At 37.4% G+C, this 27,947-nt stretch overlaps 1 protein-coding gene across 2 annotated transcripts in view; it reads left to right on the top strand.

Annotated features, from left to right (window-relative positions):
- The first annotated feature begins 18,412 nt into the window (after nucleotides 1-18,412).
- Nucleotides 18,413-27,947, top strand: part of LOC125665159 (uncharacterized) — a 31,216-nt gene continuing 21,681 nt past the window's right edge. The window contains exons 1-3 of one of the 2 annotated variants that reach the window (XM_048897765.2): nucleotides 18,413-18,639; nucleotides 22,802-22,910; nucleotides 25,992-26,157. In XM_048897765.2, coding sequence (XP_048753722.2) covers nucleotides 22,860-22,910; nucleotides 25,992-26,157 — 217 coding nt within the window. In that variant the 5' untranslated portion in view covers nucleotides 18,413-18,639; nucleotides 22,802-22,859. The remainder of the gene's footprint in view (nucleotides 18,640-22,801; nucleotides 22,911-25,991; nucleotides 26,158-27,947) is intronic. The other variant, XM_048897763.2, reaches the window with a different exon arrangement.

Below are 27,947 nucleotides of genomic sequence, written 5' to 3'. Positions count from 1 at the left end.
TAATTTATCTAAAATATGTTATTTCCCCGCCGTTCCCTTTCATAAGGCATTCTGCATAGCCAGTTTCTTTTTCTGTAAGCTTTAGAGATAACCACTTGTGAGAGTAGTGTCGTGGTTACTTGATATGACTGACTGACTGACTGGATACTGTTAGTGATTGTTATCACATCAGTGCCGCTATGGTATCCCTCCATGTCACACGGTCTTTGGCTATATTTTCGGCGTCCTGATATGTTAGGCCCGCAGTTGTAAAGTTTCTTGCCAGCGTGTAATTATTACTTGATATTAATTTACTATATATGATAAGGTAGGAGATATGATAAATTAACAAATCATGGAGTCTAAATAGTTACTTTACTTGTCTTTTATGTTCTAGATCGATGTTTTCTCTCGAGTAGCTCTTGAGAAAAATTTTGTTTCAGTAGTTGCGGATCACGTAGTGTTTTATTTTTTGTGTGATCTTCAAAACTTTAGGGGTTTTTATTTCGTTTGTTTGCAAATCCATTCACTTCCCAGTTAAGACAATTTTTTTTCATTCATGGTAGAGACATCGCCATCTTTTAGGTTAAACTCCACAAAATTTGACCTTCGCATTAAACCTTTTCTTGCTTTATGAATCACAGAAAATTTTAAATACAAATGAGTGATTTTACTTTCTTGTTCTGAACAATTATTAAGACGTTTTAGTTCACAGTATATTTCATTGCATATAACCAATTACTGTATACAGAGAATATTCACCCCGTTTAATTTTCGCCCTCGTTGACAATGTGCGAATTTAGATTGGGGGAAAGAATTTTGTTCTCTTATATTTCTTTTAACACAACTCTGTCTGGGTGATTTCAAAACGAATCGAAACCGTCTGCAAGTGTAAAACACCAAAAATAATCCTGTATACAATATAATGATATACATGTATATTGTATACAAACTAATGTGGTAATGGTAATAAAAATCTTTGTAACCTTATACATCTGTAGCCTTGCACCCAAATGATTACTCTTTAATATTTATGCTGATCAGTGTATTGTACTAGGTCTGTGTACACAATTTATATTGTATACTTTTTCATTTCAACATTTTCATAATTATATACACTCATTGACTTTTTCTACACACATCTTTAAATTCCAATTAATTTTACTCTAATTTTGGCCAATCGCGCAACATTCAGGTAAATATCTTTCAATTAACACGTCCCAGCGGTTTTGTACTCTAATTCCATTTATGAAGGAATAAATAAGACTGTATAAAAGCTGAACCGTTCAAATACGTATTATCCGGAGGAAGATATTCTATCAAATCAAGCCAGAATAAAATTAAGAATTACGACAAGAAAGAAAACAGAGGTTAGTAAGGGTCTGGAAAATTTAGGAGTTTCGCGTGTAGTTCGCATCTGTGGATGGATAAGTCGATCAAAATAAAAAATGTGAAGATAAAGAACAGTGACGAATCTCCGTAAATCCTATAATCATAAAGAATACATAAGAGTAGAGCGAACACGAAGTCCTGGGCACACCAGAGGTGGGATCAGTACCTAAGAGTAAACATCCCTTGGTGTCCAAACACACACGCCCATAACCCTCTCTCGTTATCACCTAAGGGGAAAACATAGTTATCCATTGTCAAAATCAGTATCCAAATGATCCAACAATGGAACGATATATATCATTCAGCATTCGACCTACTCACAGTTTGTATTTGCAAACTATGGAGAATTCCTGCAAAAATTATTTTTCGAAAGCCTTCCCCTCGAAATTCAAGAAGACCTCATTGGAACGTCTAGAAATGGAACACATTGGGTTTTCAAGATATTAGGGTAATGTTTTTGTTTGGTCTTACTGCAGTAGCAAACCATCAGAAGGAACGTGTAACTGCATTCCAGGAATCTCCACACGAAAAGGAAAGGTTCGACGATGGAATGTAGAAGAATGAGAACACCAAATCTGCTTTGAAGCATTAGAATGGTCTTCTGCATTGCAGGATTCTTGTCGAATATATCAATCATGTTCATGATGAGCATTGGCACATACAGAACCATATACGTACCTGTGATGGCAGACATATTTATCAGAATTTTAGCCTGGTTCTTGAAATGTCTTTGTCTGTTCAGGGGGTCTGCAGTATGTACAGAGTTGGATAGCTTGTACATCTTCATGAACATCAAGATGTAGAGGAAAATGTTTAGTATCATAAATATGCAGAATAGAAAAGTTAAAATAGTCAATCCCGTCTTGCTACCATGATATACGAGGCGCATACTTCTAGATCTTGGATGTCGTAGACCTGTTTATTTGTAACACGTAGTTTAGCAAGATATATCTAAAAATCCTTGATCCTTGCAATGAAATTTTAGATAATGAAACATAAATATTTATTACTACAAGAAGACTCCTTTGATTAATTAAAGGCCAAGTGAACCCATCGTGAAAATTCACCACAGTCAGCAGACAGCTGCAGACCCAGAGGGATGCAATGATGAATAGGCACGTTTTCTTTTCTAGGAAATTGTGTCATCCTTCAGACACCCAGAAACCTGAAGGACATACCGATTTTTAGACCGTTCTTGGCACACTGATTAACTCCGTTTACCTGATTAAGATATAAAGCTCAAGGCCGGTGTGATCGGTCGACAGGGGATGTTTACTCCTCCTAGGCACCTGCTTCTACCTCTGATATGTTCAGGGGGTCCGTGTTTGCCCTACTCTCTATTTTGTATTTCTTATAGGAGTTATGAGATTGATTCCTGTTGGTTATATTCACCTGTCACGTGGTAGTTAGGACTAGACTGAATAGCATTTACCCAATGGAAGTTTCAAAACATGCTTAGACCTCACATATCAATTATGCAAATATAGCTCAGACACTGAAACTTTTAGCAGTCCTATCACATGTTGTAGTTATAAAATATTGGACATTTTTCCCTGAAAAACTAATAACTGCATCTATCTCATCAAATGCGATGTCTGTCAGAAATAGTATTTAGGATAAACAACAAACCTTTGCAGACGGGTCAACAACCACAGGTCCTATGTCAGAACCAAGAACCTCTGAGCCAGAAAAGTTGAAATTCATATGAAAGCTTCCTGATTTAGTCCAGATTTAAGTTTGTTAAATCATGTCCGCTGAGGGGTATGATGGGGCCACGATAGCGGATCAAAGTTTTACATAAGGATATATAGGGAAAATCTTTTAAAATCTTTGAAGAACCAATGGGTCAGAAAAGATGACATTTTCATGAAAGCTTCCTAATATACACGTAGTGTATATTTAAGTCGGTTAAAATCATGTCCTACAGTAGAGGATTAAAGATTTACATTATGTATATGCTGATATATATGGGAACTGCCATTTAAAATAGCCATTGAGCTATTAAAGCTAGGGATTTCAACTTTTGTATATACATTCCTTACGGCAAGACTTTTCATATGATTCAATGGAGTCTGATCTTGTGACTTTGACCTGTAAGGTTAACATACTTTCGATAAAAATATTGCCTATTCAATATGCCCGGAACTATTTAAGGTAGATTTTTCATATCTTGATATGAATTTCGTACGCGAAGACCTTCCCTTTTCATATCATGTCCTTTGACCTTGTGACCTTGAACTCTGAGTTTGAACTACTTTATGAAAACCACCTTTTAAATATAACAGGAACTAATTTAGGTAGGGCTTTCATATTTTGTATAAAGCTTCTTTATGGCAAGACATGGCACAATGATATTTGACCTTGGATATTGACTTACTTTAAGAAAAACCTTACCTATCTCTTGAACTATTTAAGGTAGGGTTTTGCAAGACCTTGTCATACTTTGGTGTTGACCTTGAACAACGAGAGGGCCAACGTGGCTGAGTTGAGCGATTGGCCCATGGGCCTATTGTTTAGAATGCGTTAGTTTTCTTCTCCACCTTTAATGAAAAGCGAAGGATATTTATCCGAGTCTGTTCACCGGTCTCTGTCTTGCTGTCTCAATCTGATTAAAATCAGCTCCTCGATCCGCTCCTTTTTTTGTTTAATGTCGCTACAAAAAGAGGAGCGGATCGAGGAGCTGATTTTAATCAGATTGTTGCTTCCTGTAGGCCTGTTTATTTGTAACACGTAGTTTAGCAAGATATATCTAAAAATCCTTGATCCTTGCAATGAAATTTTAGATAATGAAGCATAAATATTTATTACTACAAGAAGACTCCTTTGATTAATTAAAGGCCAAGTGAAAAATTCATACGTTGTAGAAAATTCCAAATAGCTTAGTTCTCCTTAAAGTTTTACTAGTCAAAAGAAAGAAAAACAAATAATGATTGATTTTGGATATGTTTGTTATTAACTTATTCAACATAATATTTAATGTTTCAATATTATGTGCCAAACACTTAATGTATTTTAGATAGCTTCCGTTTTCTACCCTTAAAGAAAGTATAAGATATTATAGTGAAAATGTAGTTTCTTGTCATTTTCTTCTTGTAGGGAAGATAGATCTCTTCACCATGCACGATGGATCTTATAAGGATTTCCATTCTGGAATATTCTCCTTTGAGAGAAATTGTAAACGTTGGGGTGAAATGCACCGACAACACTACGCCATCCTTCTACATAAATTTCTTGTGCTGTGGCCATTGACTTAATGCGTTCAGAGAGTTTCCGGCACTCAATGGAGTGACGAGGCTTCAACCATGTTGATGTTGTCTTGTATTATTCAAACTATTTCTGTAACGACCGATGAAGGTTCTCTCAAACACGCCGATAATTTGTCATCATCCATTAGTTGTCTTTCTTTGACTTGTTCAGTTGACTTTCGGCGAGTTGTCGTTGATGAGTTGTCTTCTACCGTTTGGATCTGGAAAGGAAATTTAAAAGTGTACAATAACATACAGACACGCAGTTTTTGTCGTTTTCTCCGCTTTTGTGTTGCCATGGATATCAAACCTCCAGTTTAAGGCTGTGTTACTTCGCCACATCAATAACTTTTGTTTTGACACTTCAGACGTGCAGTAAAATCTCATAATTTTCATACCCAAGATACTGCTGTTTATGAATGATAGGTATGTTCAAAATATAACGTATACGTTTAAGTCATTCATATTTGTAAACTCTTTCAATCATACTACAGCTATTAGTTAATATAAGTAATAGTATTACAGAGTTAAGAAATGTACATTTTTGACCTATATCTAATTAAAATAATGTAAGCTACATAGAATTATCTATGTAATAATGTACATACATATTTGTATATGCTTTTATATTAATTGAATCCAAACAAGCAGGCAGAGTACAACTTTGTAAATACAAACAGACTTATACATAGGTGATCTCTTACATGTAAAATACACAATGATAAGAATTTCAAATCGTTGTCTAGAAGTAGTATAACCCAGCTAGATAGGGAGTTCAACTGAGTGCAGTTTTGAGTGCAGGTTCTATAGGGAGGTCAACGGAGTGCAGTTTTGAGTGGGGTTTGGAGTGCGGGGTTTTATAGACGGGTCAAGCAGTTGGCCAGGTGGCCAGCCACCTGGCGCGGTCAAGCTGTGCAGGTGGCCAGCAGGCCAGCTGGCGCGGTCAAGCTGGACAGGTGGCCAGCTGGCGCGGTGAAGTTGGGCAGATGGCCAGCAGGGCAGCTGGCGCGGTGAAGTTGGGCAGGTGACCAGCAGACCAGCTGGCGCGGTGAAATTGGACAGGTGACAAGCAGACCAGCTGTTCGTTTTCAAACTGAGTGCAGTTTTGAGTGTAGTTTAGAGTGCGGGGTTTTATAGAGGGGTCAAGCAGTTGGCCAGGTGGCCGGGGCCACCTGGCGCGGTCAAGCGGGGTTGGCGCGGTCAAGCTGGGGAGGTGAGGAGAGGTGGCGGTGTGTAGCAGGCGCGGTGTGGAGGGATAGCGTGTGAGCGTTTTGTATTCCTGGTGTATTCCTTTATGTTAAATTTTCAAATAAAAAGAATTAAAGAACAATGGTTGAAAGTTTACACATTTATTCAATGAAACACATTTCTCAAAGCAACAATTTACACACAATTAAACACAATTCATAAAATCCACACAAATTTACAGTCTTTTACGCGGACTTGGATTTCTTGGCGGCGGTTTTCCTCTTCTTTTTGGGTGGTTCTTCTGTGGGTGGGGGGTTTGCGTTGGGAACGTCCTGCTGTTTCGGACAGTCCGCAATCCAATGACCCACTTGCCCACACTTGAAGCACGGGTCACGTTCTTTAGTTTTCTTGGTGGTTTTCTGCGGGCAATCTGGCGCCCAATGCCCCGTTTCCCCACAGGTGAAGCAGGCGTTCTTGGTAGGGTCCTTACGGGGTTTAGCGGCCACTACTTCCTCCAGTTTTTTCATCAGCACCGCGATGTGATTGGCGATTTCATCGGCCAGCACGTTGATGCGGTTGACGATTCCGTCCAGGGTGGTCGTGATGATCGCAAAATCAGCCCTGGTCCTGGGGGAATCTTCATTACTAATGGGAGGATTATTGTATAACCCCAACTCCAGTCCCGTAGCATCCTGTGAATTGGGGAAGAAAAACCCCAGGCCTTGATCCGTAGGATTCTGACTAGGGAGAAAGTCCGTGGTCTGTGCCATTTCCAGCTGTCTGTCAATGTATTCTTGCTGAGTCTGATCTACGGGCTTCTTAGCTTTCTTCAAGTCGACTTGTTTCTGTGCCATGTTATCTAGCGAATATCAGAAGATAGAATGAGGTGTGACAACTAGGCTCCGCTTTTATAACAAGTTCAATGACATGCGCAGAACAGCAGGCGTTGTCATTTAATAATCCCTCACACCAAATACGTACGGTTCATCGACATCGTAAAAGTTAAAATAGTTGTTTACACAGGTGATGACCACCCACATTTCCATTAACACCACATATCATCACCTATACGCCACATACTACCACTTATACGCTAAATAACACCTACTCCCCACTATCGGTACACCAGTTCCCATGACTTAGGGTTTCTTTAACACTACTCACACTATTACCTATATAGGTCCTTAATTTTGCATTTCTTTCCATAATATTAATTAAAGAGATTGATTTAGTTTTATTAGTTTCCATGTTTCACCACCATAACACCGTTCACATTTTCGTTAACACCACACTACCACCTAAATTTTCATTACCACCAATTATGTACCACATACCACCCCTCACATTCTCATGAACACCACTACTGGCACCGCAGTTGCCACCACTCATATTTACTTTATCGCTGATTGCACATCATCTCTAGCAGCTTTATACCATGATGAATTTTCAACAATCTTGACGAAATTTAAGATATAAGCATGACCGTCTAACCGTGTGTTAGAAGTTCTACCCATGGTGAATACAAATAAAATAAGACAGAAAAACAGAGCTTTTTATTTCAAATTTTTCAGAGGTTTTTATTTTTTCAGTGCTATTAAATCTGGTTTATTTGATAGTGTACTAAGGTCATCAGCATTTTGTCTCATGATGCAATATTTTTCTACCCAGTGTTTTCAGAAAATCAGTTTCTCTCTTTGTCTCTCACGCTAAAAACGCCAGGTGTTGCAGAACGTCGTCACGCGTTAGACGAAGCGCGCGAAAGTTGTTTTCAGAATATCAGTTTCTCTCTCTTTGTCTCTCACGCTAAAAACACCAGGTGTTGCAGAACGTCGTCACGCGTTAGACGAAGCGCGCGAAAGTTGTTTTCAGAATATCAGTTTCTCTCTCTTTGTCTCTCACGCTAAAAACACCAGGTGTTGCAGAACGTCGTCACGCGTTAGACGAAGCGCGCGAAAGTTGTTTTCAGAATATCAGTTTCTCTCACGCCAAAAACACCAGGTGTTGCAGAACGTCGTCACGCGCTAGACGAAGCGCGCGAAAGTTGTTTTCAGAAAATCAGTTTATCTCTCTTTGTCTCTCACACTAAAAACACCAGGTGTTGCAGAACGTCGTCACGCGCTAGACGAAGCGCGCGAAAGTTGTTTTCAGAAAATCAGGTTCTCTCACGCCAAAAACGCCAGGCGTTCATCACGTGGTCAATAAATTATGTTCAAATGTTGTTTAGTACATTAACATGGAAGGTCTATCCTTAGCAGAGAAGAATACGATGAAAATATTTGGGAAAATTTAGTGGCAAGAAGACGTCACATGCGTAACAAACGTAGATCTAGAAATTGGTGTTTCGAATATGTTTTAGATCGCTGGTCAGAAGAAAACATTGCTTCAGATTTAGAGAAATCGTACCAGCAATTTAGTAATATACAATTTATGACTTTCCAATTCTACACGCTGCTTGGTGGAACTCGCAAAGTATCGGGTTTTATTCGGCTGAAAAAACCGCGTATCCGACGAAGTGTATGGTGTATGTTTTGGGTTGGAGGCCATCAAATGTGGGATAGCGTCAAGGAAGTGAAATTTCCGCGGACCAGAGCTCGGAAATTAGAAGATGCCATCACCTGTGTAAACAACTATTTTAACTTTTACGATGTCGATGAACCGTACGTATTTGGTGTGAGGGATTATTAAATGACAACGCCTGCTGTTCTGCGCATGTCATTGAACTTGTTATAAAAGCGGAGCCTAGTTGTCACACCTCATTCTATCTTCTGATATTCGCTAGATAACATGGCACAGAAACAAGTCGACTTGAAGAAAGCTAAGAAGCCCGTAGATCAGACTCAGCAAGAATACATTGACAGACAGCTGGAAATGGCACAGACCACGGACTTTCTCCCTAGTCAGAATCCTACGGATCAAGGCCTGGGGTTTTTCTTCCCCGATTCACAGGATGCTACGGGACTGGAGTTGGGGTTATACAATAATCCTCCCATTAGTAATGAAGATTCCCCCATGACCAGGGCTGATTTTGCGATCATCACGACCACCCTGGACGGAATCGTCAACTGCATCAACGTGCTGGCCGATGAAATCGCCAATCACATCGCGGTGCTGATGAAAAAACTGGAGGAAGTAGTGGCCGCTAAACCCCGTAAGGACCCTACCAAGAACGCCTGCTTCACCTGTGGGGAAACGGGGCATTGGGCGCCAGATTGCCCGCAGAAAACCACCAAGAAAACTAAAGAGCGTGACCCGTGCTTCAAGTGTGGGCAAGTGGGTCATTGGATTGCGGACTGTCCGAAACAGCAGGACGTTCCCAACGCAAACCCCCCACCCACAGAAGAACCACCCAAAAAGAAGAGGAAAACCGCCGCCAAGAAATCCAAGTCCGCGTAAAAGACTGTAAATTTGTGTGGATTTTATGAATTGTGTTTAATTGTGTGTAAATTGTTGCTTTGAGAAATGTGTTTCATTGAATAAATGTGTAAACTTTCAACCATTGTTCTTTAATTCTTTTTATTTGAAAATTTAACATAAAGGAATACACCAGGAATACAAAACGCTCACACGCTATCCCTCCACACCGCGCCTGCTACACACCGCCACCTCTCCTCACCTCCCCAGCTTGACCGCGCCAACCCCGCTTGACCGCGCCAGGTGGCCCCGGCCACCTGGCCAACTGCTTGACCCCTCTATAAAACCCCGCACTCTAAACTACACTCAAAACTGCACTCAGTTGAACTCCCTATCGGCCCGCACTCAAAACTGCACTCAGTTTGAAAACGAACAGTGGTCTGCTTGTCATCTGTCCAATTTCACCGCGCCAGCTGGTCTGCTGGCCACCTGCCCAACTTCACCGCGCCAGCTGCCCTGCTGGCCATCTGCCCAACTTCACCGCGCCAGCTGGCCACCTGTCCAGCTTGACTGCGCCAGCTGGCCTGCTGGCCACCTGCACAGCTTGACCGCGCCAGGTGGCTGGCCACCTGGTCAACTGCTTGACCCGTCTATAAAACTCCGCACTCCAAACCCCACTCAAAACTGCACTCCGTTGACTACCCTATAGAACTTGCACTCAAAACTGCACTCAGTTGAACTCCCTATCTAGCTGGGTTATACTACTTCTAGAGTAAGTAAAACAATAATGATAGAATGTAATAATTCCGCATCCTGTCACCATCACTAGGAATAACTCGTACTTATAGGAAGTAAAATCAAACAAAAATTCTACTTGTACGTGATATGATTAACACACACATTAGATAAAATACATGTAGATGTAGGTATTTCTTTAAAAGACTTGGAAGAAAGATAATCCATGGTATTGAAGGCTAGATAAAATGGTTTCCACATATTGAAGGTTAGATAAAATGTTTTCCAAATATTGAAAGTCAGATAAAATGTTGTTTTTTTTTATACTTTCTCTATGTTATATTACTGGATAAAATGCATTTTTAAATAATCATTTCAACATTATAAATATTTTGCTAGGCAGCAAACAATTCAACAGACTCTGTATGGAATATAAACTGATAAAACTCTGTTTAGGTAACATCACCTGGATACAATGGTATATGATGTTATAAAAACACGTACTACAGAAAAAACCCTGTATAAACAAGAGAAACTGCATTTTGTATTTTTATTTCCTTGCTACCTTGATGTAAGGAGTATCTTAATTAGCTCTTATATTCAACATTGAATCGAAAATAAAGACCCAATGTTTTAATTGACGTGTATACGGTTGAGTTATTCTAAAGTTCTGTAGCAAATTCCGCTTATCAGAGATGTCATCTTAATTCTTTTAATGTTAATGTTTTAAAACTTCGTTTATATGTATGAAGAAATGCAGAAGGGGATTTAACAAAAAAGAAAAGGTTCCTACTCTAGAGCGGGTACAAAATAGCCATGTAGTTTTAATGTAAGATGTATGCTATTATGTTATCGTTTTTCATCACGGGCACCTTCGTCAACATTTCTGTTTGAAGAACACATCTTGTTTTATGCTGCTGCTGAATATTAGAATTTAGCTTAGAAATGCAGTACCAGTAAATTATTAGAGATTACAGTGTCCTTGGGCCAATTGCTACCTTGAACTAACATCTTCCATCTTTTCACCCTGAGTTATTTTCATTTTCAAGCATTTCGGCAAAATAAAGACTATTATGAACCCCAATTTAATCAGAAATTAAATGCCTTTTTATATTCTTGTTACACATTATCATGGTTCTTTCTCAAATTATTTCAAACCTTGACTTCAGCTCATGAAGCAAATATCCGTGCGAATTTTCGTAGGTACTCAATATTAAACACGAGTGTTTGAGAAAAGCAACTATTTTCATTCAAAGTATAGGAGCTATTCTGTTTCCTGATACACTGTACTTCTGTGCGTTCCGTGCGATATGTGTTAGAGAAAGAAAACTCTCATTTATGTTGTTTTTGAGAAAAATAGATAGACCGATCGCTTCAAAAATCTAGAACCCCTGCGTTACTGAATCTTTTCACCATGGTCACGATGGTCCACGGTGATAAATATAGTCCCACATAAAAGTGAAAGTACAATGCAGAAAATATATATTGCATACCACCAAATGAAAATGAAAATTAAGCAAGCCATTAATGATCATTTACATGTCATAACCTCTAGGCAAAAATAGCCTTATTTTAAAAATGATAATTCACTGTTACCTGCACCCCCAGGTTTTCCCAATTACGAGAATATGATATGAACCAAGCTTATAATAAATACAATGCAATGAAAGTGAAACTGAACTTGGAATATTATTCTTTTTATTTATGTAAAGGATATAAGCCAAAAACTGTCCATTCTGTAGGGCCGAAATCAGTTCTTTATCTCACAGAATGGACAGTTTGAGGCTTACATGTATATCCTACTTAAAACATTACATATTTTGTTCTATGAATGGACAGACTCAGGTAAACCTATTGACAATTATAATTATGAATAAAGCTATTTTTGAATATTCTGACAATATGACCAGTCTTGCGTAGAATTATATTTCTTTTGTTCACTTATTGGACAGTGTCAGGTAAGTAGTCTTCTACTGCAGGTTTTATATTCACTCTTTCTATAGTACTGAGCCATATCAACATGTCCTCCTCTAATGGGGAGAGCATTTTCGTTGCAAAATATAAAGTTAAGGATTTTAGTGAAAGTTCTGCAAATATTGTCTTAATAAGTGTTATATTCTGGATATGGAGGGTGAGAAAGTTATGGAGCCAAATTTTGATCTGAAAAGCATTGTGTTTTCGAATATTAGGATGAGGAAATAATTAACGCCATCCAAAAAAAAACCAATACACCTATCTCGTGAAATGAAATTATTCATGAAAGTGAAAATAATAATTCAGCATTAGGATGTGCTAATAAAGAAAACATAACAAAGCATTATGGAAAAGTTTCGGAATGCGCCTCTGAATCCAGCGAAATTCAAATACAGTATGGAAATATATCTTTCAAATTTAAGTTTTGATGCGATATAGTAATGGCCAATGGAATTTAAAAATTGTGAATCTTACGAGTTGAAGCAGAGAATTCTACTAAAGGGAAATATCTTTTTTAAGTGTTTCAGTGATTTTTCCAATATCTGTTTTGATTCTTACTTGTAGGGAATTTAAAATTAAATTCATATCTCTTTGACAAATGTATTGTCTTTCTCCTATTTCAGCCTACCTGTAGACGTCTAATAAGTTATTGAGTTTACCTGGCACTGTCCAATAAGTTGACAATTACTGTTCATTATTTTTAAGAACGGACAGTATTTGTCCATTCTTAAAAATAATGGACAGCAATTGTCAACTTATTGGACACCTACAGGTAACCTTTTCACTATAAGTTGACTTTCTTCTATATAAAAGCCTAAAAAGACAAAGGATTGCGTAACAAAAAATGTTTTAATTGCAATTTGTTTACAGATAATTATAAGATGATGTTGCACCGAGGGGGCTCTGGTCACCTATTGATTTCATACATGAAAATTATGTTACTATGGATTATGGTTTATGATGCTACAATAGTCTCAAAGTGAAATGTTTAGCTCACCTAAGTCAAGGAATAAAACGAGCCATTTTAATCATTTGTCTATCCTTTTGTAAATGTTTTTATGTACTGGGTATATTTTCACCAAACCTTGAGTAAAGGTTGTCCAAATTTATCTCCAAGTGGTCCATGGGTAATTTATTTAAATTATGTTATGGTTTGACTTTGTAATTGTTCATTAGCATTTTTGTAATTAGAAAATATAACGTAAGACGTGTTTGTAAGATGTGTATCAGAGATAACGGGAAGTATGATTTTCGGACATAGCAGGAGATTGGTCATGTGGTCACTCTACCTGTTACTTGGCTATGTATTTGAAACAGAAGTAGAAATATAAACGAGAGTGACCTAAGGTCATCCATACACTGAAATATCGAATACCTCAGGACATATTTCTATGATGTGAAAATATACAATATATACATGTACAATGGTGACCAGAGGTTACCTCTGTATGACATTTACATCAATGGGTGACCAGAGGAAACCCTTATATGACCATTTCATCAATGTGTGACCCGAAGTAACCCTTATATGACATTTGCATGAATGGGTGACCAGTGGTAGCCCTTATTAGACTATCACACCAATTGGTGACCAGAGGGAATCCTTGTTTGACCATTACATCAATGGGTGACCAGAGGAAATCCTTATATGACCATTTCATCAATGGATGACCAGAACTACATGTAACCCTGATATGAGACATTGACATTAACACGTGACAAGAGGTAACCTTTATATGACCATTACATCAATGGGTGACCATAGGTAACCTGTATATGACCATTACATCAATGAGTGATCTGAGATAACCCTTATATGACCATTTCACCAATGGGTGACCAGAGGTAACCCTTATACGAGACCTTTACATCAATGGGTGACCAGAGGTAATTCTTATATGACCATTGCCACTTGAAACATGGCAGATTTATAATAGAACGTATTGATTTTAAATAGTTCTTCAAGCTTAACTGCCGTCAATCAGTTTAAAGTTTTCTTTGAAGCGATGGAGTGCATGTTATTTCGATTTTATTTGTACAGTGTAACACAAACGTACCTTTAATATTTGAAAGTCTTTAAAGAGAGGTCCCTGCAGTAACAAATGTCAGTCACAACAATTATAGCCGCATGAAAGGAAACCCTCGGGTGTGGCATAACTGGTATTACATCACTGCAAAATGCTCTTATTTATCATTGGTAATTATCTATGTCAAGAATAAGGAAGTCAGGCATGAGACGAGAGAAAATTATGCAATCGCACGCATTTTGGGGGTAGAGAAAAAGGATATAACTTTAGAGGATTCAAAAGAACAACAGAAACGTGTTTTAATATTCCATTACAAAATTGCAGCACACAACTTTCAGGTTTGTTGTGATGATAGGGTCTAATGGCGATTCAATTTGTTTCGCATAAGAAACTGGCACGTGCCAGATCAGAATAACTTAATTACAGTAACAGACTAGTGGACGAAATATATCCCAGCACTAAACATATCCCCGAAATAAGTGTATCCTCGCACTAAGTGTATCCCTAAACTAAATATATATCCGCACTAAGTATATCCCCGCACTAAATATATCCCCGCACTAAACATATCTCCGCACTAAGTATATCACCGCACTAAATTTATCCCTGCATTAAACATATCTCCAAACTAAGTGTATCATCGCACTAAATATACCCCCACACTAAATGTATCCAGCGTTAAATATATCCCCGAACTAAATGCATCCCGAACTGAATATATCCCCGAACTTAGTGCATCCCGCACTAAATATATACTAGCGGAAAAAAGAAACTGTGCATTAAAAAATTGAGTATGATCTTTCTATATTTATTGTTTATATTTATAAAATCTAAACAATCGATAAAGGTGATGTTTTAGAACAATATCGGATAGTACCCAACTCAGATGCACGGACCTTTTCATGGTTAGTGAACACATGTTGTTTATTGAAGTGTTCGTACGCACAGGTTTTACTGTCCAATACTGTTTGGAGTAAGAGGTGTAAAAGGTTTGTTTGGACACTATTCGTTAAGGAAAGCACTTTAGTTTTGACAAAAGTTACCCTTCTGTCATGCCATGACATAGTAAAAACCAACGTAATCGTGCTTTTGGGATGCTTCAAGCTGGAATGGCACAAAATACCGTAGCAATACACTTTGGAGTTCATCAGAACACCATCCAGTCATTATGGAAATGTTTACAAAAATCTGGTAACACTCGGGATCGACCACGTTCTAGGCGTCCTCGTGTGACGTCGCGTCGACAGGACAACCACATTAGACTTGAGCACCTGAGAAATCGTTTCCAGACAGCAAGTTTGAATGGTCGTAGCTTTCCTGGACTTTGACCAATCAGTCCAAGAACTGTGCGTAATCGTCTGCGCGAGCACAACATCAGACCAAGACGTCCAGCGGTGCGCCTAATACTGCTTCAACGTCGTCGTATCACTAGACTAGCGTGGTGCAGACGACATCTGGGATTCAGAGTACAGGACTGGGTCACTGAGGAATCCAGATTTCATTTGGATGGCAGTGACGGCCGTGGTAGAGTGTATCGTCGCGTTGGGGAGCGGTACTAGGACGCTTGTATTGTGCAACGTCGACAATTCGGTGGAGGTAGCATTATGGTGTGGGGTGGAATAACAGCACTTGGAAGGACCCCTCTACAAATTGTCAATGGAAATCTCACCGGCGTACGCTATCGAGACGAAATTATTCAGTGCCATGTGATACCTTTCATACAAAGACAGCAAACTCACATCACTCTGCAGAAGGACAACGCAATGTCACATGTTGCACGTGTATTCAGGGACTTTTATTTCTTAAACAGATTGTCGATGTCTTGCCTTGACCAACTGTTTCCCCCGATTTATCGCCGATCGAGCACGTCAGGGATGAAATGGAACGACGTCTACGCGGTTTACCAAATCAGACATTGACATTGGTTGATTTAGGCCAGGCTTTAACCAACATCTGGAACAACATCCCTCAAGCATTTCTGAACACTTTTGTGGCATCAATGAGGCGCCGTTGTCAAGCATGCGTAAATACAAATGGTGGTCACATGCGTTATTAACTTTGTTAATTCAAGTTCGAATACCAGTGTCTTTCGAGTGTGCCGAAATTGACGTTATTCGATATAAACATTAATGGATTATGAAATGTTGTAACGAATACATATGTTAACAGTATTACAAAAAATAAAATTTGTTCATTGTTATTTTTTATTATTTTTTTCATATATTAAATAATGCATAGTTTCTTTTTCCGCTAGTTTCTGCACTTAGTGTATTCCAGCACTAAGTGTATCCTCATACTAAGTGTTTCCCTGTAATAAATATATCCCCGCACTAAGTCTATCCCCGTAGTAAATATTGTCCCCACACTAAGTGTATCCCACACTAAATATATCCCGCACAAAGTGTATCCCGCACTAAATTCGAGGGCTGTTCGATATGTAATGTGTGTTGTACCTCAGCGCGATAACACTTTGCACGATTTCGTGGATGATGATACTCTTGAATAGCTCTATTCAATATCTTTTAAACAGTATAAATACGAGCCTTCAATAGAGCCAGTCGTTAACCATTGCTGTAAAAAAAATTGGGAAACGGGTTGAGAATATTGAAGACAGAGCTTATGTAAAAGTTCGCAGAAAACTTGGCTATTCGGTATTGGTCTGATAAGGTATCGAATGAGAGAGTTCGTAGTTGGAGAAAAAAAATTCTGACTGGCACAGAGTCCGTCAAAGATGTAGCAAAATCTGACCGACTTGTGACTGTAACAGACAAGGCAAATGTCTCAAAAGTCTGGGAAATAACTGAGAGTAATGGCAGATACACGATTTGTGATATTACCAAAGATGTGGCTTCTCGCTATCGCGGGTGTATTTCATTTTGAAGCGTATTTTGAAAGTCAGAAATGTCTTTCTCCACCTACGAACTGTCTCATAAAATACCTTATCAGACCCATATACTTCGCCCAATTCAATAACATTTTGCATTACTGAATGACCGAGTTTTGTGCGAACTTTTATATAAGCTCTAATTTCTTCAATATTCTCAACCCGTTTCCCAACCATTTTACAACAATGGTGAACGACTGGCTCTATTGAAATGACTATAAGTTTAAAACTATGTGGAACTGAAGGCTCGTGTTTATATCGTTAGAAAGGTATTAAATAGAGCTATTCAAGAGTATCTATGAAATCGTGCAAAGCGTTATCGCGCTATGGTACATTACACATTACATATCGAACAACCCTCGTAGGTATAATTCGAATTTGAATTAGCTACTGCTAGAAATCGCCATCTTTACTCTCTTTTCTATGTTTGAAAAGCGAGAACATCAAAAACTTCCTCCAAAATATGTTATTTCAAAGAATAATTTGTGAAACAAAATTAATGACAATTCCTAAACTTCGATCTTGAATAACTTCTGATAAAAATGAAGATGGGCTTATTTCAGAAAAAGTCGGGAAGTATTAATCAAATGACAGTAATGTAAAGACACTCTAGATCTATGATTTGAAGAAAACAATAATGTTAACAGTTGTTGACAAATTTGAATAATATGTCTCCAAAGCACACTAAAGACACACATAAAGGTTATTTATGCATTCCTATTATATCATGGGGTATCATGTATAAATGTATACTACCAGGGAATACAAGTAAAACTATATCAAGGCTTCCTATCACAAAATTTCAAATTCCTAAACCGTGGGGGTTGGATCATCTAAATTTACCTCATTTGTTTGCCGAGCCTCCATATCTTAAAGCATGGGGGAGGGGCGAGAGGTGAGCGCTCATCCTTCGATACATGGAGTCAATATTCGTAATTTCAAGCTTACATTCTTCCTGTTCAATACTATCAAACATAGTGGGGAGGGAGGTGGCAGTCAACATATATATATATATATATATATATATATATATATATATATATATATATTTGCATATGTAAATAACGGGAAATAATTGTTGTAAAAGGGGGGACAGCCCCACTCCCTGATTTTACGTGCCTGTCTCTACTGTGGGCATTGACCGAGATCGATATCCAGTTGATGCATGATGAGAGGATGATTTATTCTTTTGGTCCTATTTGTGACCTTTAATTTCATTTGTAGAACACGTATGATAAAAAAGAGAAATGTGTTGTAGTAATTTTTTGCTAAATAATTTGTTAATCTGTTGGTTATGTTATAATATTGCAGATAATTCACAATTCTAATCGTAAAACGTAAAACCTGAACTCGTTTGTTGCAGAATTTTAACAATGTAAATGATAATGATTTTAAAAAACTCCCTCAAGTTTCATGTTCGAATGTACTTGGCTTTCCAGCTTCGAAAATGGGAGTTTTGAATTTCTTTCTAACATTTCATTTAAGTCCAAGTCATTTGACGACAAGATCTTGTAGATTATAATCTCAAGTTCCGAAGTAAAAAAATCGCCCATGTCTTACGATAATATCACATTTCCAGTACCCGCCACAAAACAGCATTCCACAATGGAAGGTGTGCTCAAACTGACGAGCAGTTCGGTGTTATGCAATCCACCCGTCATGCACTGTAGGCATTGATTAATAGACTTCATGGTGCATTTGAAATTACTGAAGCGTTTAAAGATTGACATACACATGTAGAACAGTTTCTTTTTCAATGGTGGACTGTTAACAAAATAGGGAATCTTAACGCTTATAGATCAGAGAACAGTGGGGACAGCTACTTTAATAGATCGCCGCATGGCTAAGATTTTCTAAGGAAACGGTATGTTGTGTGTTATCATGTTTTTATACAAGTATAGTTTTCCTTAGCTTCGTTGTTCGATTGGTTTTCATAAACAACACTTCTATGGATTACACGGTAATTACGACTGTTTCTTTTCCGATCTCGACAAATGTCTTTCGTTATTTTTTTTTCTATTCATGACGATGAGAACTGCTTGTGTTTTAATTTACTCCTGGTGTCGTATGCATTAAGATTCTAAGAATTTTTTAGGCATATACTTAAATTTCTTCTATACATTCTTAGCTAAGTGAGATTCTTAAGTTCCGTTGCTTAAAACTTCTAAACAACATGCTTAGTCTTTCTTAGTAAAGCATATCGAAATCTCGACAAATGTCTTTCGTTATTTTTTTTCTATTTATGACGATGATAACTGCTTGTGTTTTAATTTACTCCTTTATGTATTGACTGTGTTTCGATCGATTTGAACACAACGTTTGTCTAATATCGATAACGTGTAACTTACACCCCATCCACCCCCACCCCCGAAACAATTGAACGACTGATGAAGAGAGAGAGAGGGCGGAGGCATCCACCTGTACGTCATCTACGTATGCAAACTGTTGAAGAAGTACAAGAAGTACTGTACATGCTGAAAACAAGCATCTCAGAGGAACCGAGTTGCGCCCCTTGATGTATGGCGGCGATCAACAATTGCTCCTACAAAAAATGTATTTTTGTGCAAAATGGTGGATTTGGGGTGAAATATCTTATTACATTGGTGGGTCTAAACTTTGAGATGAATTATGGACATTTTACAAGAGTTTTAATTGTGATATTGAAGGTTTTTGGAAGTTTTCTTTGTTTACGATCGAGGTACGTTCAGTTGAACGAGCTTTATATAAACAATATTCATCATCGAAGCTGAACATTATCCCCCACGTCTGTAGTATGTAGTATGTGTGATAAGAACAAACGTAACTTTCGTTTGCATACTCGGATATTATAAGTAAAAAAAAACTCGTGAGAGATGTCTGAACAATTCTGTAATGGAGGGTGTATCCAACCAACTCGGAGCTCCGGTTTGTAGTTCTACCCGTGACTCCAAAACATCGCCAATGATGTAACACCCCGCACCCCACCCCCCAGTTTGGTTACCCAGTACCATATATAGTCAATCCTCAGCATCTTATAATATCAGGCGACGATTTGCAGAAAATTGCTGATGCAGTTAGCGCATCTGTTAGAATTTCCATCAGAGAGGAGATTCAGGGGACAATTCAGGATATTTTGAAACCTATACGGACAGAGATGACCCAACTGCGTAAGGAACACGAGGATCTACTTCTCAAGATTGACGAATTAGAACAGTACGGCCATCGACCTCTCATCCGAGTTTCCTGAATACCTGAATCACCCGATGAATCAACTACTGAAAAACTTCTTGAAGTTGCATCATCCGTGGAAGTTCCACCTGCACCCACCGATATTCTGGCTTCCCATCGCGTTGGCGATCCTCGGAAACAAAGGATTACACCGAGACAAATTATTGTCAGACTTCGCTCTACTGATTTGAAGTTTTCATTGATGAAGGATGCAAAGAAATTGCGTAAAACAGCTTAAAATAAGCACATCGCAATTAATGAAGATCTTACAAAATATGCAAACTATTTCGGACATGTGTCTTTGTACAGCGTATCTCCTAACTCTCTGATCCAACGAGTTACATGTAACCAATGGACAATATTCCATCAATGTCACCGACTGTTGAGACTTCCCAGATGGTGATTCACCACGTACCGTGATAGTGACTATCCTCTTGTTACTCCTCGGACAGTCGCTGGGAATATCTAGTCTGGCTCTGGTCAACCCGTTCCGGCCTAGATCGCTCACTCCTCCGAGATTGTCTCTCCTCTACTCCCTCGGAGGCCTTGATCTGCATCTGTCCTTGATTTCTTCTCATGCCTAGAATTCCTTCCCCTGGATTTTGTGGAAAGTCGTAATCTTCCTCGTCCTCTCTAGATATCCTCTAGGAAGGTTGGATCTTCTCTCTTCTAGCTGCTATTAACATATTATGTTGAGGGTCTCGAGTATGTTACGTCAGATTACTCTGTTTCCATGTCCATATTTTCTCTGACAACTTGGATGGTAGGATCCTTCATAAGCCGAATGTCACGCGATAATTCGGTATCATACAACTTAGATGATGTCTGCTTAGTATGGAGCTTCTAACGATCCATTTAGGGAAGATTGTAGTCAATCCAATCACCTGGCAGCTTCTATTCAAGTTGCCAATCCATCGGAATAGGTTTTCGAACTTGGCTATCTCTTGGCTTCTGAACTCTGGATTACTATTTCTGACACATACCTCTCATAGTCTGTGTCTTGTTAAAGCCCAGGAAAAATTAAGTCAACAGGAGTATTAACTTATCTTCTAAGCATCAACATATCGGGTGTGTCACTAGTAGCTCTATTCACTGACGTTGGAATAGCACTTTTCAAATGTGGCAGATACTCGTCCCAATCTGTAGGTGGCCGATTTGCAAGGCATCTTACTGCGTCCATGAGTGCCCTATTGAAACGCTCAACGTGTCCGTTTGCAGACAGTTGAAACGCTGTAGTTTATGCCTTATGGATTCCGAGTCGTTCGCAAAGCTGCTTAAACAAAATACTTTTGAAATTGGTGTCTCTGTCATAAATATCTGGAATGGGAAGCCAAATCGAGAGAGCAACTGGTCTATTGCGACTCGGGTGGTGTTTCTGCACTTTGATTAGGAAGTGGTATACATTGTACCCTTTTGATGAACTGATCTACCATTACCAGTACATAAATGTTATCGTTTTTCATTACTGGTTGAAGTCCTATAAAGTCAAGGTGTACTCGTTCCATTGGTGTACTTGCATGATATGGCCTCAATTGCCATTTTGCTCTACAGTTCGACTTGGTGTTTCTATTCCAAATAGAACAAGATGCAATGCATTGCTTAACGTTGTACCAATATAAACGTTATTTGCATCTATGGAGAGTTCAATAGTTCGTTCTTTACCTTGATGACCTGTGGATGCAATCGGATCACGCGCTCGTCCTTTTCCGTAACCGACAAGAAGACTCGGACGTGGATCGGCGCAAAAATTGCATCAAATCGATGCATTTCTTCGCCGGAAGCGCGCCCGTGGATGAGTGTTAAAAGGCCCGAACCGAATCCCTGAATAATATGTTATTTATATTTTCACCACAGATTCAGTTTTGGTATCATTAACGTCTCATTCACTCTAATACATAACATGTAAGTGGAAATTGATAATGGTACAATACCTTAGATGTGTATAATATCTTAGATGCATTTGAAAGTTCACGTTTCGTAGTGTAACGTACGACTGTGACGTCAAAGTTACGTTTATGTATACGTAACAGCCAACTCTGATGGCGTCGATCCACATACGAGGTTCATTTGCGGTTACGGAAATAGCCGAGTAGTTACGATTGCTGTGGATGGTATGTTGTGAGAGAGACTCAGGATCTCGTGTTGCCTAGCTTTGGAACAGTTTACAGTTTTTCATTGTACACTCTATATCCCGCCTCCATAAGACTATTATCACAGATGGAAAATAGTTCCTTATTGATTCAGTGATGTTCGGTGGCTGCGTTACTAAGGAAAAGTTCCTCCTCTGCGGCTTTGTTATGGTCCTTCATCCACTGAAATATGATCTTCAAATCTGGATTAATTCTGGAGATCACTTACTTTGATCCAGGTGTACCCATTCACGCATGAAGCTAGGTTAGGAGCTGCAAGGCCAAGATAACTACAGAGAGTAGCTTTTAACTTCTCGAAGGCACTCTAATGTTTCTTTGCCGTTATTCATTTGGCTTTGCCATAAAATTACAGAACAAGTTCGAATTTCATTTCGGTCCGTTGATTTTCACTAAGTAATGGCCTTTGTACTTAGAAAAATAGCATTAATTATCTTTTACAGACTTGGTTTTGTTGTGCTTGGAGATATTCATTTGATATTTGGTACATTGCTTTGCTATAACATGATACAGATCAAGTTTGAATTTGGTTTTGGTCTGATTTTATACTAAGTTATGGCCCCTGGACTTAGAAAAATAGCATGAAATATAAGTTTTTCGCACTTTTTTCCTCTGTTTTTTGCAGATATTTATCTAATATTTTGTACATTGCTATGCCATAACATGTTACAGATCAAGTTCGAATTTCGTCTCGGTCCGTTAATTTTAGTCCCCTACCGACGAGGTCTAAATGGACTTTAGGTTTGCACTCTGTCCGTCCCTCTGTCTGTCTATCAGTCAGGTAAATCAGTTTTCCACACTCTTTTTAGTTTGCCAATACAACCTATCATTGGTTCAAACGTTGTTTGAAGTGTTTCATACTCATTGTTAGGCTGTTCTTAACACACTGATTGTGACTACGGATAACTCCGACATAGCGCTCACTGTGGGTGTGACTGTTCGACAGGGGATGCTTACTCTTTTAAGGCACCTGATCCAACCTCTGGTATATTCAGGGGTCCGTGTTTGGCCAATTCTCTATTTTGTATTGTTTGTGGGAGTTATGACATTGATCACTGTTTGTTATATTCACCTTCCATACATTTACATTATAATTTACATATACAACTACATTATAATCTACATATACAACTACAACAAATCTACATATAAAACTACGTCATAATCTATATATACAAATACTTCATAATCTATACATACAACTACGTAATAATCTATATATACAACTACGTCATAATCTATATATACAACTACGTCATAATCTATATATACAACTACGTCATAATCTACATATACAACTACGTCATAATATACATATACAACTACGTCATAATCTATATATACAGCTACGTCATAATCTATATATACAACTACAACATAATGTACATATACAACTACATAATCTACATATACATCTACGTCATAATCTATATTTACAATTACGTCATAATCTATCTATACATCTACATCATAATTTACATATACAACTACTTCATAATCTACATATACAACTACATAATCTACATATACATCTACCTCATAATCTATATATACAACTTCGTCATAATCTATATTTACACCTACGTCATAATCTATATATACATCTACATCATAATTTACATATACAACTACGTCATAATCTATATATACAACTACATCATAATCTATATATACAACTACGTCATAATCTACATATACAACTACAACAAATCTACATATAAAACTACGTCATAATCTATATATACAAATACTTCATAATCTATATATACAACTACGTCATAATCTACATATACAACTACGTCATAATCTATAGATACAACTACGTCATAATCTATATATACAACTACGTCATAATCTATATATTCAACTACGTCATAATCTATATATACAACTACGTCATAATCTACATATACAACTACGTCATAATCTACATATACAACTACGTCATAATCTATATATACAGCTACGTCATAATCTATATATACAACTACAACATAATGTACATATACAACTACATAATCTATATATACAACTACGCCATAATCTTTATATACAACTACGTCATAATTTACATATACAACCATGTCATAATCTACATATACAACTACGTCATAATCTACATATACAACTACGTCATAATATACATATACAACTACGTCATACTCTACATATACAACTACGTCATAATCTACATATACATCTACATCATCATCTACATATACGCAATGATATGTACATGTCCATCAACTGCTTCATGATTTATAGAATTATACATGCATTTCCATGATAATGAACACTGAAAATAACAAACAGTCATCAATTTGATAAATCCTAAAACTTTTCAGATTTGGCAGTACAAATGCAACCGTTGTTTAGATAATGGAATACTAGATAATTTATGATATTCTATAATTTATGAAAATTTATCTTCACCTTTCTTGAATTTATTAGGAGATTTAAATGGATTAGGGCATTTAGTTTAATTGGTTATATTCAAGAAGAAGAAAAAAACGGTCTAACGATAATGATAACCTTTTCCATTGAAATAGTTTTAGTGTTTGTTAGTTTGGTTTACTTTTCATTTTTATAATTCAAGTATGTTCAGATCACATCGTCCTAACGTTTTGAACATCCACATGTAAACTTGCATGACAAAAAATAATCTCGACTGGGATTCGGCTGGGCTGAATATTTGGACTGACCCTTTCACCGAATCTGGTAACAGTCCTTAATAGTTCATGTCTAGAAATTTACGTTCAGCTTCGGTCTGTTCTAGCAATTTTAAATCTGCACTTACGTGACACCGATGTTCGATTCAATTGAATATTTGAAATAAAATCTTGCATTGCTTATCATCTAGGTTTGAAAATCCCAAAATGAAAACAGTAACTAAAGAACAAGGTACATGTAAGATTGTGTACATAGAAAAGGCCCCAAACATTTCTGTTTTAAATGTGTCTTGAATCAACCTTGATCTGTGTTTTAAGTAAGTTAAATATATGCCAAGTATACCGAATCAATTTAAATCAAAGTTATTGCTTATGTGATAGCATTATTACGCCACGAAAGACTTTTCCCCGCCTTTTATCAAACAGAGCTTGATAACTGTTAAATTTCATCTAGATTATTGCTTAGGAAAAGGTGTGCCCATCTGTCGAGCAAAATGAAATTAATATATATTGTGTATTGAGAGATGAAAATTGTATTTGAATTTGAATTTGCTAAACGCATCAACTGTATGGGTGGTTTTTTTTAAAGAAAACCCCCTGAACTTAGGGGGGAAAATTGATTTTGGCATTTTTGCAATTTTATGCCAACTTCATCCTGTCGTATAGCACAAAGCAAGTTTGGGTCAAATTAAACGTAGTTTGTGTTTCCATATATATTATTTATTTTAATGCCAGATTTCGGGATCCCTACTGAAATCATCCGTTTTCTATACAAAAACAAATTAAAGGAATTTTTCAATTTCAGGAGGTAAGCTATTGTATCATGGAAAAAACAATAGTTTTTCATATATTTTTTTATGGAATTTACATACATAGACAGTAAGTAATGCAGAATTAATAATACAGAGTTAGTTTAATTGTCAAATAACTTATTTGAAGCGAACTGCAATGTCACGTAAGTGCACATCAATTGTAGAACAGGCCGAAGCTGAACGTAAATTTTGAGACATGAATTATGAAAGACTGTTACGAGATTCGGTGAAGGCGTCAGTTCAAATATTCAGCCCAGCCGAATCTCAGCCGAGTTTAGACAAAAAGCTGATTGATGCAAATGCAATTTATAGAATGTTGAGTGCATGATGTAATCAAACATGTACAACCCGTAAAGTTATTGATTCTATATCGATTTTCAGAGCATCGATTCCATTGAAGACGACATGAGTACATTTAGAAGTACAAGTGGGAAGAAACCACGTAGATCATGCCCTCTAAGGGTTGTATGGTCACTGATCGGCACTTTGGCAGTCATCCTGATAGCGGCTGCGTTTGTTCCTCTCATTCTTTATCTGATTAAAGAGGGTAACAACACTTTTTTACTTTTCGATCGAGAAAAATAAATGTTCAGGTTTTATTAAGGGTATAAGACTATGGAAGCGTGGGTTGAATTGTAAAATTGACCAAATGGCCTCATGTTCCCATTCCTTTTATAACCACCCCAATACGCCACGAATAATTATGACAGGAGGGTTTCCAGGTACCGCCAGAACATCTTGTATTATGAATTTACATACTGCATTCATGAGATGTCAAAGTTTTATTCGCCCTCGATATTCCAGTGCAGACGATACATGTATAAGTATTTATAGTATGAGTTCTCAAATGATATGAGTGGGATATTCTTTAGAGGGACTTGAAACAATCAATCTCAAATGCCATATAATGTGCTTTCGAGGCCAAACACGCTGATACACGGAATAAGTGGGGGAGGGGGGGGGGACGTTGGAGCAAAAGCGAAAGTATCAGTCATTGCATCTATAGGTTTGCCAAGAGAGATATATACACATAGAGAGGTAACAATTTTCGAAATGCGTGACGTCGAACATGGGAGCAGCAGCGAATGCAACGGGAATATATGGTGAATGGAGAGCTCTGCAAAATCTAACCTCTAGATCTATTGTCATATTTTGTCACGGAACGGCCAATTCTTAACAACATTTGCTACGAACAAACTTTTAAAAATTATGATAATGAAACCTAAATTTATATTTTTATGATTCCAGTGGTATTCCTTACAAGTGTTTTGGTAGGACGAAATCAAAGCTATAGGAATTCTTCGATTCAAGCTGAACGACAATTTACACACATTAATAAACCCGAAAACGCGATGTATTCTTACGCTCCTGAAAACAACGTAATCTTCTGATACATAGTAAGGACATTATTCATTTCTTTTTTTTAAACTTCTTAGTACAGGAAACAAATTTGAATTATAAGAATCAAACATTCATTTTGAGGAATTTACTGCTATGTAAACTCTAGATATTTTACTCACAAACATAACATAAGTGCTTCGCAATTTTATTCAGTTTGTGAGTAAAATGTCCAGAGTTTACACATCGATGAATTCTTCAAAAAGAATGTTTAACATAGGAAGCACTTTTATGTTATGTTTGTGAGTTTACACATCGATATATTCTTCAAAAAGAATGTTCGATTCTTATAATTCCAATCCATTCACTCTATTAACAATTGCAAAAATTTGAATAGTTCCCCGCACTATGTTATTTGTTTTCAGGCGTGTATGAATACATCGTGTTTTCGGATTTATTGATGTATAAACTTTTGTTCAGCTTTATTTTTGTCCAATCAAAACAATTGTAATAAATAACATTGGAATTATTCCTATATTAAGTAAAACTGATACAATTTATCGTATGGAATATAATTCATTTCCATAATTTCTCAATTAAATCCAGGAAATTTATATAAAATCATGTAGGGAGGGGTAAATATTTCAACTTTTGAACATCATAGAAAATGAAAAAGTGTACACATTACAATTATAAGCTAAATCAGAAATATACCTTGTACATCAAGTGTCCTTCAATCAGTGGCAGACCTAGATGAGGGCTATGGGAATTAGACCCCGTTTTTGCTTGAATTTTAAATGGTAATTTTTTGCAATTTCAAGGTCTTCATCAGCAACCCCCACCCTTCCTTGGGCCCTAAGGTAAAAACTTGGGTCGCAACCCCCTCCCACTTTGAAAATTATCTGGATATACCACTGTTAAATGCTTGGACAGTGGATCTACTACGACAAAATATATTTATGCTACAATTACAATTTCATGATAACATATAAAAACTCT

This window comes from Ostrea edulis, chromosome 10, assembly GCF_947568905.1.
Source record: "Ostrea edulis chromosome 10, xbOstEdul1.1, whole genome shotgun sequence".
Lineage (NCBI taxonomy): Eukaryota > Metazoa > Mollusca > Bivalvia > Ostreida > Ostreidae > Ostrea > Ostrea edulis.
Note: the sequence above shows the minus strand (reverse complement) of the source record. Positions and strands in the feature narration are given on the sequence as shown.